General features: G+C 50.1%; 2 protein-coding genes across 2 annotated transcripts in view; one reads left to right on the top strand and one right to left on the bottom strand.

Moving 5' to 3' along the window:
- Positions 1-12247, top strand: part of LOC137560825 (asialoglycoprotein receptor 1-like) — a 216960-nt gene that overhangs the window by 6637 nt on the left and 198076 nt on the right. The window lies entirely within an intron of this gene.
- LOC137560823 (asialoglycoprotein receptor 1-like) overlaps positions 1167-12247 on the bottom strand; it is a 35513-nt gene continuing 24432 nt past the window's right edge. Inside the window, exons 8-11 of the mRNA XM_068271957.1 lie at positions 8897-8977; positions 6539-6678; positions 4208-4314; positions 1167-2078 (exon numbers count right to left, since the gene is read on the bottom strand). Coding sequence (XP_068128058.1) covers positions 1943-2078; positions 4208-4314; positions 6539-6678; positions 8897-8977 — 464 coding nt within the window. The 3' untranslated portion in view covers positions 1167-1942. The remainder of the gene's footprint in view (positions 2079-4207; positions 4315-6538; positions 6679-8896; positions 8978-12247) is intronic.

The following is a 12247-nucleotide window of genomic DNA, read 5'->3' as shown; positions in this document are numbered from 1 at the left end:
TCCTGTCCCTCCTATTCTCCTGCCACAGGACCACCCTGCCCCCCCTACTCTCCTGCCACATGACCACCTTGTCCCTCCTATTTTCCTCCCACAGGACCACCCTGTCCCTCCTACTCTCCTCCCACAGGACCACCCTGTCCCTCCTACTCTCCTCCCACAGGACCACCCTGTCCTTCCCACTTTCCTCCCACAGGACCACCCTGTCCCTCCTACTTTCCTCCCACAGGACCACCCTGTCCCTCCTACTCTCCTCCCATAGGACTCCCTGTCCCTCCTACTCTCCTCCCACAGGACCGCCCTGTCCCTCCTACTCTCCTCCCATAGGAACACCCTGTCCCTCCTATTCTCCTGCGACAGGACCACCCTGCCCCCCCTACTCTCCTGCCACAGGACCACCTTGCCCCTCCTATTTTCCTCCCACAGGACCACCCTGTCCCTCCTACTCTCCTCCCACAGGACCACCCTGTCCCTCCTACTCTCCTCCAACAGGATCACCCTGTTTCTCCTACTCTCCTCCCGTAGGACTCCCTGTCCCTCCTACTCTCCTCCCACAGGACCGCCCTGTCCCTCCTACTCTCCTCCCATAGGACCACCCTTTCCCTCCTACTCTCCTCTTATAGGACCACCCTGTCCCTCCTACTCTCCTCCCACAGGACCACCCTGTCCCTCCTACTCTCCTCCCACAGGACCACCCTGTCCCTCCTACTCTCCTCCCACAAGACCACCCTGTCCCTCCTACTCTCCTCCCACAGGACCACCCTGTCCCTACTACTCTCCTCCCACAGGACCACCCTGTCCCTCCTACTCTCCTCCCATAGGACTCCCTGTCCCTCCTACTCTTCTCCCATAGGATTGCCCTGTCCCTCCTACTCTCCTCCCATAGGATTGCCCTGTCCCTCCTACTCTCCTTCCATAGGAACACCCTGTCCCTTCTACTCTCCTCCCATAGGACTCCCTGTCCCTCCTACTCTCCTCTTATAGGACCACCCTGTCCCCCCTACTCTCCTCCCACAGGATGACCCAGCCTCTTCTATTCTCCTCTCACAAGCGGTATTGCAGCTTGCACACGTGAGAACAATACATGCTTCCCATTGTCTGTATCTGCCAGACTCATATTCTGTAGTGTTTATGTAGCAGCCAGTTACACACTGTGGACACACGTCTCGTAATTTCTGCATATATTTATTTACTGCATGTATATCTGATGGCATTATTCACAATGCTGTATATAGAACCAATTACATCCGTCCCTCACCAGAAACGTCCAATTACAATCCAGGGTCACTTTCAGGGATCAGAGGAAACAGTTATATGTTTTTTGAGATGTTGGAGGACACCAGAGTCCCTGGAGGAAACCCAAACACACTTTGGATACGGCTGGGATTCGGACTGTGCAGGACAAGTGTGCTGACCACTGAACCACAGTGCTGTCCACAGAACGGCAGTGGGAAAGTCCATTAGACTAGACTGATGGTAGGGGGAGGAGCCAATGCATAGATATGGGGGCTGGGCTGTGAGGATAGAGAAAGGAGAGATTTGATGGGGGGGGGGGGGGGGGGGGTCTCTGAAAAGTATTGTCACCTCCAGATACTGTGCAGTCACACCAGTCACCATCATGAAGGTTTGTCCTCGTCACATGTCCGTCCTTGTCATGTCTGTCCTTGTCACATGTCCATCCTCGTCATATCTGTCATTGTCACATGTCCATCCTTGTCATGTCTGTCATTGTCACATGTCTACGCTCTCGTCACATGTCCCTTGTCACGTCTGTCCTTGTCACACTTCCCTTCTCATCACATGTCTGTCCTCGTCACAGATTTATCATTGTTTGTCACATGTCCGTGTTTGTCACATGCCCGTGTTTGTCACATGCCCGTGTTTGTCACATGCCCGTGTTTGTCACATGCCCGTTGTCATGTGTGTCCTCAATCGGTGATCCTGCTCATAGCATGTCCTTCTCACACAGGCTGGAGAAGGTTTGGGAACAGGGAACGTCTTGCCATTTCCCATCAGAGCCCATGTAAGCGCACGCATTGTATCCATACATATACGGGTTTGGTTTCCCGATTGCCCAGTTCCTGCAATTCAGAGTGAGAGAGAAGTATTAGTGACGACATGCACACATATTACTGGCCAGTATACACCCCCACTACTGGGGCCACTTCTAGGGCCAGATAGTGTCTACCAGGGCAGCACCATAGGATGTGGGTGAGGAGGAGGAGCTGGGCCCACAGTGATGGCATGCACACATATTACCGGCCGGTATACACCTATATACCCACTACTGGTGCCACTTCTAGGGCCAGATAGTGGCTACCAGGGCAGTACCATAGGATGTGGGTGAGGAGGAGCTGGGCCCCACAGACCCTGAAACCCCTCTACCCCTCCCCAGAGATCCCAGGGCCTAAGCTTCTCTATATATGCCCCGTGGTTACAAATAGGGATGATCGGAAAGAGCAAATTCCGTTCCGCCGGAATTCACGGATTCCGCCAGCGCTTAATTCCGTCGCTATGAAAATTCCGCCGGATTTTTACGAAAAACCGCTGAATTTCGGATTCCGGCGGAAAAATTACAGTTATCGCAAATGGAACCTTGTTTATGCTAAAAGGAAGCCCATAGAACCTATTGAATGTTCCCTTAGTCCTTTTTCTCCTCCCTAGGAGGGTCTTGTCTTCCAGGGAATTGTAGGATTTCAAAAGCCCGCTTACATACATTGGTTGGGACTCGAACCCAGGTCTAGTGCTTGGTAGGCAGCTCTCCTCACCACTATACCACCACTACATGCTGAAGCCAGCCTAGCATGTACCATTATGATATATCCAAGAGAAAAATGAGCTTGCTTAGGGATTTGTAGGATGTCAAAAGGCAACTCACATACATTGCCCAAGAATTGAACCCAGGCCTACCGCTCTGTAGGCTGCTATCCTAACCATTATACCACCAACACAACACACTACAATGCTATATGCTGAAGCCAGCCTAACATGTACCATTATGATATACCCAAGAGAAAAATGAGCTTGCTTAGGGATTTGTAGGATTTCAAAAGCCAACTCACATACATTGCCTAGGCTGGCTTCAGCATGTAGCATTGTAGTGTGTTGTGTTGGTGGTATAATGGTTAGGATAGCAGCCTACCAAGTGGTAGACCTGGGTTTGATTCCTGGCCAAGGCATGTGAGCGTGCTTTTGACATCCTACAAATCTCTGGAAGACAAGACCCTCCTCCTCTGGAGGGGGAGGAAGGAAAGGAGGGAATATGGAAGAGGAGCAGAAATTCTAATTAGGCAGAAATCAGTTTTTGGGGGAAAAAAAATTGCATTACGCGGAATTTCATATTTTTCCGCGGAAATTCCGCCATAGTGATATACCAATTCCGTTCTGTCGCAACGGAACGGAATCACCAAATTCCGTCCAGAATCACGGAAATCTTAATTCCGCGGAATCCAGCGACCATCCCTAGTTACAAACATCCTTTGCTGGACCCATTCCTCCACACGCCCAGCATGCTGATACCTCAGAAGTGGAGATATGAATGAGCAGCTTCTGGTTCAGGAGACCACCAGCTGGTTGTGTGCTTCAGGGAATAGGCAAACTCTCATAAGGGGTCTCGTAAAGCTGATCCTTGTGCCGGGATAAGAAGGGGCCATAACATTCTGCAGAACCCTGCCAGCTTGCTGCCCACAAGCTGAGAGTCGCACATCATGCAAGAACGTGGAGACAGGACCGGCATAACAACCAGTAACCGGTGACTGGACATCTGTTACATGATGCGAATAATAAGAATTGACTTTATTCGCCAATCGCCAAGTACGTTGATTGTCGTACCTGGAATTGGTTGTAGTACACGTGGCATTGTTACATAGACGAGAGTTGGGCCAAGGTGCCGCGGACGGACAAGGTGGGAGAACTTGGAGTTCAGGTGGAGGACAGCTTGAGGGAAGAATATATTCCTGCCCCTGGTGGTTCTGGTGGAGAAGGTTCTGTAACATCAGCCCATTGGCAGGAGCTGGAAGAAGCTGCTGCCCAGGTGGGAGAGGTCGTGCAAAGTCTTGGAGGCCCTCAACCCCAGTCTCACCAGTCTGAACACTGTTTGTTATTGGACTGAGAGTGCAGACCTCTTGGATTATATAACTGCCAGCTTGCTGGGTGCCACCCTGGGTTATACGTACAATGGCTATGAAGGATCTTTGCATGGAGTACTCACGTTGGTATTAAATTGTAACTAATCCCATCCACCCATGTCCAGGTATGAGGCCTGTACATCAGTCCAATCCAGGCGTTCCTCTTTTGTGTGAGTTCCAGTAAGAACTTCTAAAGGAGACACGAGAAGAAAGTCACATGACAAGGGGAACAGAGAGCTGCAACCCCACACACAAGATGACCAATCAGACACCAGATACCAAATCAGACACCAGATACCAAATCAGACACCAGATACTAACTCTTAGTAGATATTATGAGGACTTGTAACGTTATGCAGTAGAAAAATATCAAATTTCACTCTTATTGACACAAAATTGCAAGAATATACAATCCTTTTTTGTATGTAAATTCATCCAGTATTTAAGTCTTTATATGTATCGCAATAGCATAATTCAAGGTAATAGATTCTTCATCACACAAAGAGAATATATTTCTGGTTCGACGTTATGATTGAATCTTGAGAATCAGCAGCTAATATTAGATTGTCAACACCACAAGTTTGTTTCGTGCCAGATCAGCCCTTCATCAGGCCCTGTATCAAAGATTCTAAAAATAGAACAGACATGGCCAGAATTAAAATCCACATGCAAAGTAAACCAAATATAGAAAAAATATAGAAAAAATAATGAACATTTGCCACCAAAGGAGAACCAAAAAGTGGTGCAAAAAAGAAGCATATTGCCCCTGGGTTCCTGTAAATGTATGGACTCCATCATATGATATATGAAGATGTGAATGAGAGAATGAGAGTATATTCCCGGGGTAAAAAGAATACCCAACACTCGAGAGACGTAGCAACAAGAAGAATATTGTACTTCTCTCGAGGGTGGGGCATTTTTTTTTATATTATGATTCTTCTTTTTTGCACCACTTTTTGGTTCTTGTTTGGTGGTCGGCAAATGTTCATTATTTTTTCTATATTTGGTTTACTTTGTATGTGGATTTTAATTCTGGCCATGTCTGTTCTATTTTTAGAACCTTTGATACAGGGCCTGATGAAGGGCTTATCTGGCACGAAACAAGCTGGTGTTGTTGTCCATCCAATATTTACTGATACTCAAGATTCCTTCGTAACATCAAACCAGAAATATATTCTCTTTGTGTTGAAGAATCTTTTACTTTGAATTATGCTATTTTGATGCCTATGAAGACTTAAAGGAGTTGTCAGGGAAATTTGAATAAAATAAACGCTACTTACTGGGGGCTTCCTCCAGCCCCAAGCTATCAGGACCTCCCTCGCCACAGCTCTCCCCGCAGCTGTTTGCCGGAGCTCCGACCCGGTCCCCGGCGATGACGTCAGAGCGACCGCCAGGTCGGCCTGTACTCCGCCTGCGCGATCGGCGCTGCCAATCACCGCCACGTGGGCCGGAGCGGACTGCGCAGGCGCCGAACTACTGCACACCACATCTGCACAGTCCGCTCCGGCCCACGTGGCGGTGATTGACAGTGCCAATCGTGCAGGCGCAGTAAAGGCCAACCTGGCGGTCGCTCTGACGTCATCGCCGGGGACCAGGTCGGAGCTCCGGCAAACGGCTGTGGACAGAGCTGTGGCGAGGGAGGTCCTGATAGCTTGGGGCTGGAGGAAGCCCTCAGTAAGTAGCGTTTATTTTATTCAAATTTTCCTGACAACTCCTTTAAAGCGGAACTGAAGATAATTTTAAAACTAACAGTCACTTACTAGTTCAGAGCCACACCCCTCCCCAGCGCTTCATGTTTCAGGGCCACACCCCTCCCAAGCGCTTCATGTTTCATAGCCACACCTCTCCCTGCCTCTTCGTGTTTCAGAGCCACACCCCTACCCACTGATTCATGTTTCAGAGCCACACCCCTCCCCACCGCTTCATGTTTTAGAGCCACACCCCTCCCCACCACTTCATGTTTCATAGCCACACCTCTCCCTGCCTCTTCGTGTTTCAGAGCCACACCCCTACCCAGCACTTCATGTTTTAGAGCCACACCCCTCCCCAGCACTTCATGTTTCAGAGCCACACCCCTCCCCAGCGGTTCATGTTTTAGAGCCACACCCCTCCCCAGCACTTCATGTTTCAGAGCCACACCCCTCCCCAGCGCTTCATGTTTTAGAGCCACACCCCTACTCTCCTCTTCATGTTTCAGAGCCACACCCCTACTCTCCTCTTCATGTTTTAGAGCCACGCCCCTCCCTGCCGACTCGTGTTTCAGAGCTACACCCCTACCCACCTCTTTGTGTTTTAGAGCCACACCCCTCCCTGCCTCTTCGTGTTTCAGAGCCACACCCCTACCTGCTGCTTTGTGTTTCAGTGCCACGCCCCTCTCCGCTGCCTCATATTTCACAGCCACACCCCTCACAAACCTGCTCCTCCGCAGTGTTGATAACAACCAGATTAGAATCAATATTTTCACATTTGAGTTTTGCGTCTGACCAAGTCCTGGTCGGAGAAGAGAAGATGTAACAGCTGGACCTGAAGCCCTTCCAGCCGGATGGACAGGAGTCTGTGGAGGCAAAAGAGTCACCATCAGCTGGACCAAAGGACATTTCAGGAGGACATAGAGGGATGGTGCAGAGGGGAGGTATCATTAGAGAATGGGGAAGGGTGGTGGGGATGGGAGTAACAGAAAAAAAGGAGCATAACAGGGGAAAGGAGGGGTATAACAGAGGAAAGGAGGAGCATAACAAAGGAAAGGAGGGTATAACAGAGGAAAGGAGGGGCATAACAGAGGAAAGGAGGAGCATAACAGAGGAAAGAAGGAGCATAACAGAGGAAAGGAGGGGCATTATAGAGGAAAGGAGGAGCATAACAGAGGAAAGGAGGAGCATAACAGAGGAAAGGAGGGGCATAACACAGGAAAGGAGGGGCATAACACAGGAAAGGAGGAGCATAAAAGAGGAAAGGAGGAGCATAACAGAGGAAAGGAGGGGCATAACAGAGGGGAGGAGGGGCATAGCAGAAGAAAAGAGGGGCATAACAGAGAAAAGGAGGGGTATAACAGAGGAAAGGAGGGGCATAACAGAGGGGAGGAGGGGCATAACAGAGGAAAGGAGGAGCATAACAGAGGAAAGAAGGAGCATAACAGAGGATAGAAGGAGCATAACAGAGGAAAGGAGGGGCATTATAGAGGAAAGGAGGAGCATAACAGAGGAAAGGAGGAGCATAACAGAGGAAAGGAGGGGCATAACACAGGAAAGGAGGGACATAACACAGGAAAGAAGGAGCATAAAAGAGGAAAGGAGGAGCATAACAGAGGGGAGGAGGGGCATAGCAGAAGAAAAGAGGGGCATAACAGAGGAAAGGAGGGGTATAACAGAGGAAAGGAGGGGCATAACAGAGGGGAGGAGGGGCATAGCAGAGGAAAAGAGGGGCATAACAGAGGAAAGGAAGGGCATAACACAGGAAAGGAGGAGCATAACAGAGGAAAGGAGGGGCATCACAGAGGAAAGGAAGGGCATAACACAGGAAAGGAGGAGCATAACAGAGGAAAGGAGGGGCATAACAGAGGGGAGGAGAGGCATAGCAGAGGAAAGGAGGGGTATAACAGAGGAAAGGAGGGGCATAGCAGAGAAAAGGTGGGGCATAACAGAGGAAAGGATGGGCATAACAGAGGAAAGGAGGGGTATAACAGAGGAAAGGAGGGGTATAGCAGAGGAAAGAAGGGGTAAAAGGTAAGGAGGGGCATAGCAGAGGAAAGGAAGGGCATAGCAGAGGAAAGGAGGGGCATAGCAGAGGAAAGGAGAGGCATAACACAGGAAAGGAGGAGCATAACAGAGGAAATAGGGCATAGCAGAGGGAAGAGGCATAACGGAGGAAAGGAGGAGCATAACAGAGGGAAGGAGGGGCATAACAGAGGAAAGAGGGACATAGCAGAGGAAAGGAGGGGTAACAGGGAAGGAGGGGCATAGCAGAGGAAAGGAGGGGTAATAGGGAAGGAGGGGCATGGCAGATGAAAGGAGGGGTAACAGGGAAGGAGGGGCATAGCAGAGGAAAGGAGGGGTATAACAGAGGGAAGGAGAAGGTAACAGAGGTAAGGAGGGGCATAGCAAAGGAAAGAAGAGGGTAACAGAGGAAAGGAGGGGCATAGCACAGGAAAGGAGGGGCACAGCAGAGGAAAGGAGGAGCATAACAGAGGGAAGGAGGGGCATAACAGAGGAAAGAGGGACATATCAGAAGAAAGGAGGGGTAACAGGGAAGGAGGGGCATAGCAGAGGAAAGAGGGGGTAATAGGGAAGGAGGGGCATAGCAGAGGAAAGGAGGGGTAATAGGGAAGGAGGGGCATGGCAGAGGAAAGGAGGGGTAACAGGGAAGGAGGGGCATAGCAGAGGAAAGGAGGGGTATAACAGAGGGAAGGAGGAGGTAACAGAGGGAAGGAGGAGGTCACATAGTCACAAGAGTTAATGTGGTGGGGTAGAGGTGACACGGGAGGAGGCCCCAGTAGGTAAAGGACACAGTAGGTGTTCAGAGGAGGGGTCTAGGATGAGGAGGATAAGGAGTAGGCAAGGATGAATAGATGGGTTTTTAGGTCCTGCTGAAATGAGTGGAAGGTGGGGTGCATCGGCTAGGGGTGGGAAGTGAGTTCCTGGGGGTAGGGGCCTCTCTGGAGAAGTCCTGGAGCCGTTTATCATTCTTGCTCTGTTATGTTGAAACTATAGCATTTTTTGCTCAGCTTTTGAGAACCAGTACAGTTTACCCTAAATATGAAATCTATATCGACTTGCCATTTACTTTCAGCCTCTTCACCTCCTCGGAGAGTCGGATAAGTTCAGAGAGGACCGCGCTCATTTCACTCTGCAGAGTACCTGTCATAGAAAAGTGCAAAGTTACCCCAACCAGCCTTTTCCTCAGGCGATAAAATCACTTTGCTTCAGCAATTACTATCCCATAGCTGGGAAGGATATCCCACAGCGCTATGCCATCACTTATCAACCTGCCAGACTGAAATCCACAATTTAAAGAGAGCCGAGGTGGGCTCTAAGAACGCTATCAGCACACAGAGTAGTGTTGGGCGAACAGTGTTCGCCACTGTTCGGGTTCTGCAGAACATCACCCTGTTCGGGTGATGTTCGCGTTCGGCCGAACACCTGGTGGTGTTCGGCCAAACTGTTCGGGTTCGACCGAACGGCTCATTGCCTGGCCGAACAGGGCCCCTGTTCGGCACGAACAGGGCCCTGTTCGCCCGAATACTGGCCCCCTATGGGGTCGCAGGCATAAGGGGGGAGCATGCCCCGATCGCGGGGGGGGTCGGAAATTCCCCCCACCCCCTCCGCTAGCGCTCCCCCCTCTGCCCGCTTCCCCATTCAAAAGTTAGGAAGTGAAACTGTACCTGTGCGGCCGGTAGTGGGTGACTGGCAGTGGGCGGCACTATGGAGAGACTGAGGAGGAGGAGGAGTCCGGAGAGTGACGCGTTGAGGGAGGCCGGGCAGTGGGCGGATCAGCAGTAGTACGGTACTACTGCTGAACCGCCCGCTGCCCGGCCTCCCTCAACGCGTCACTCTCCGGACTCCTCCTCCTCCTCAGTCACTCCATAGTGCCGCCCACTGCCAGCCACCCACTACCGGCCGCACAGGTACAGTTTCACTTCCTAACTTTTGAATGGGGAAGCGGGCAGAGGGGGGAGCGCTAGCGGAGGGGGTGGGGGGAATTTCCGACCCCCCCCGCGATCGGGGCATGCTCCCCCCTTATGCCTGCGACCCCATAGGGCCCCCAAAAGCGGGATGTTCGGGGAGTTCGGGGTTCGGCCCGAACATGCCGAACATTGCGGCCATGTTCGGCGAACTTTCCCGAACCCGAACATCCAGGTGTTCGCCCAACACTAACACAGAGGTTGGGTCTGCATATGCTGCCCAGCCTCTGATGCTATATAGTGCCCCCCAGCATACCCCCCCCCCTGCCCTGCTTGCCCCCCATAAATCACACAGCCTTCCTAGAGACACACAGCGTGTCGCAGCCAGCTGTATACCTCTGCATGTGTCATACTGGCCACTTCCCCCGCCTCCTCCATAGCTCCGGTTCCCGCCCACATTCCTTCCCTCCAATCAGCAGGGAGGAAAGGGACGAGGGCGGGGACCGGCGCTATGGAGGAGGGGGGGGGGAGCGGCGACACTGACACTTCCAAAGGTAAACAGCTGATTGCGACACGCTGTGTGTCTCTAGGAAGGCTGTGTGATTTATGGGGGGGGCAAGCAGAGCGCAGGGGGGGCCTGGGGGGGGGGGGTAATACAGTGGTGTGAAAAACTTTTTGCCCCCTTCCTGATTTCTTATTCTTTTGCATGTTTGTCACACTTAAATGTTTCTGCTCATCAAAAACCATTAACTATTAGTCAAAGATAACATCATTGAACACAAAATGCAGTTTTAAATGATGGTTTTTATTATTTAGTGAGAAAAAAAACCTCCAAATCTACATGGCCCTGTGTGAAAAAGTGATTGCCCCCCTTGATAACGTAACTGTAGTTTATCACACCTGAGTTCAATTTCTGTAGTCACACTCAGGCCTGATTACTGCCACACCTGTTTCAATCAAGAAATCACTTACCGTAAATAGGAGCTATCTGACACTGAGAAGTAGACCAAAAGCACCTCAAAAGCTAGACATCATGCCAAGATCCAAAGAAATTCAGGAACAAATGAGAACAAAAGTACTGTAATTGAGATCTATCAGTCCGGTAAAGGTTATAAAGCCATTTCTAAAGCTTTGGGACTCCAGCGAACCACAGTGAGAGCCATTATCCACAAATGGCAAAAACATGGAACAGTGATGAACCTTCCCAGGAGTGGCCAGCCGACCAAAATTACCCTGAGAGCGCAGAGAAAACTCATCCGAGAGGCCACAAAAGACCCCAGGATAACATCTAAAGAACTGCAGGCCTCACTTGCCTCAGTTAAGATCAGTGTTCACGACTCCACCATAAGAAAGAGACTGGGCAAAAACGGCCTGCATGGCAGATATGCAAGGCGCAAACCACTTTTAAGCAAAAAGAACATTAATGCTCGTTTCAACTTTGCTAAAAAAACATCTCAATGATTGCCAAGACTTTTGAGAAAATACCTTGTGGACCGACGAGACAAAAGTCGAACTTTTTGAAAGGTTACATCTGGCTTAGAAGTAACACAGCATTTCAGCAAAAGAACATCATACCAACAGTAAAATATGGTGGTGGTAGTGTGATGGTCTGGGGTTGTTTTGCTGCTTCAGGACCTGGAAGGCTTGCTGTGATAGATGGAACCATGAATTCTACTGTCTACCAAAAAATCCTGAAGGAGAATGTCCGGCCATCTGTTCATCAACTCAAGCTGAAGCGATCTTGGGTGCTGCAGCAGGACAATGACCCAAAAGACACCAGCAAATCCACCTCTGAATGGCTGAAGAAAAACAAAATGAAGACTTTGGAGTGGCCTAGTCAAAGCCCTGACCTGAATCCTATTGAGATGTTGTGGCATGACCTTAAACAGGCGGTTCATGCTAGAAAACCCTCAAATAAAGCTGAATTACAACAATTCTGCAAAGATGAGTGGGCCAAAATTCCTCCAGAGCGCTGTAAAAGACTCGTTGCAAGTTATCGCAAACGCTTGATTGCAGTTATTGCTGCTAAGGGTGGCCCAACCAGTTATTAGTTTCAGGGGGCAATTTCTTTTTCACACAGGGCCATGTAGGTTTTGAGGGTTTTTTTCTCACTAAATAATAAAAACCATCATTTAAAACTGCATTTTGTGTTCAATGATGTTATCTTGGACTAATAGTTAATGGTTTTTGATGAGCAGAAACATTTAAGTGTGACAAACATGCAAAAGAATAAGAAATCAGGAAGGGGGCAAATAGTTTTTCACACCATTGTATATAGCATCAGAGGCTGGGCTGTATATGCAGACCCAGCCTCTGTGTGCTGATGGCATTCTTAGAACCCACCTCGGCATAGCTCCGAACCAGGGGCGTAGCAATAGGGGGTGCAGAGGTAGCGACCGCATCGGGGCCCTTGGGCCAGAGGGGCCCCGAAGGGTCCACCCTCTATCACAGTATTAGCTCTCTATTGGTCCTGTGCTGGTAATAATCACTTCTATAGATGCTTTGA

The sequence above is a fragment of the Hyperolius riggenbachi genome, chromosome 3 (genome assembly GCF_040937935.1).
Source record: "Hyperolius riggenbachi isolate aHypRig1 chromosome 3, aHypRig1.pri, whole genome shotgun sequence".
Taxonomy (NCBI): domain Eukaryota; kingdom Metazoa; phylum Chordata; class Amphibia; order Anura; family Hyperoliidae; genus Hyperolius; species Hyperolius riggenbachi.
The sequence above is the reverse complement of the archived record's forward strand: the minus strand, read 5'-3'. Positions and strand labels throughout refer to the sequence as shown.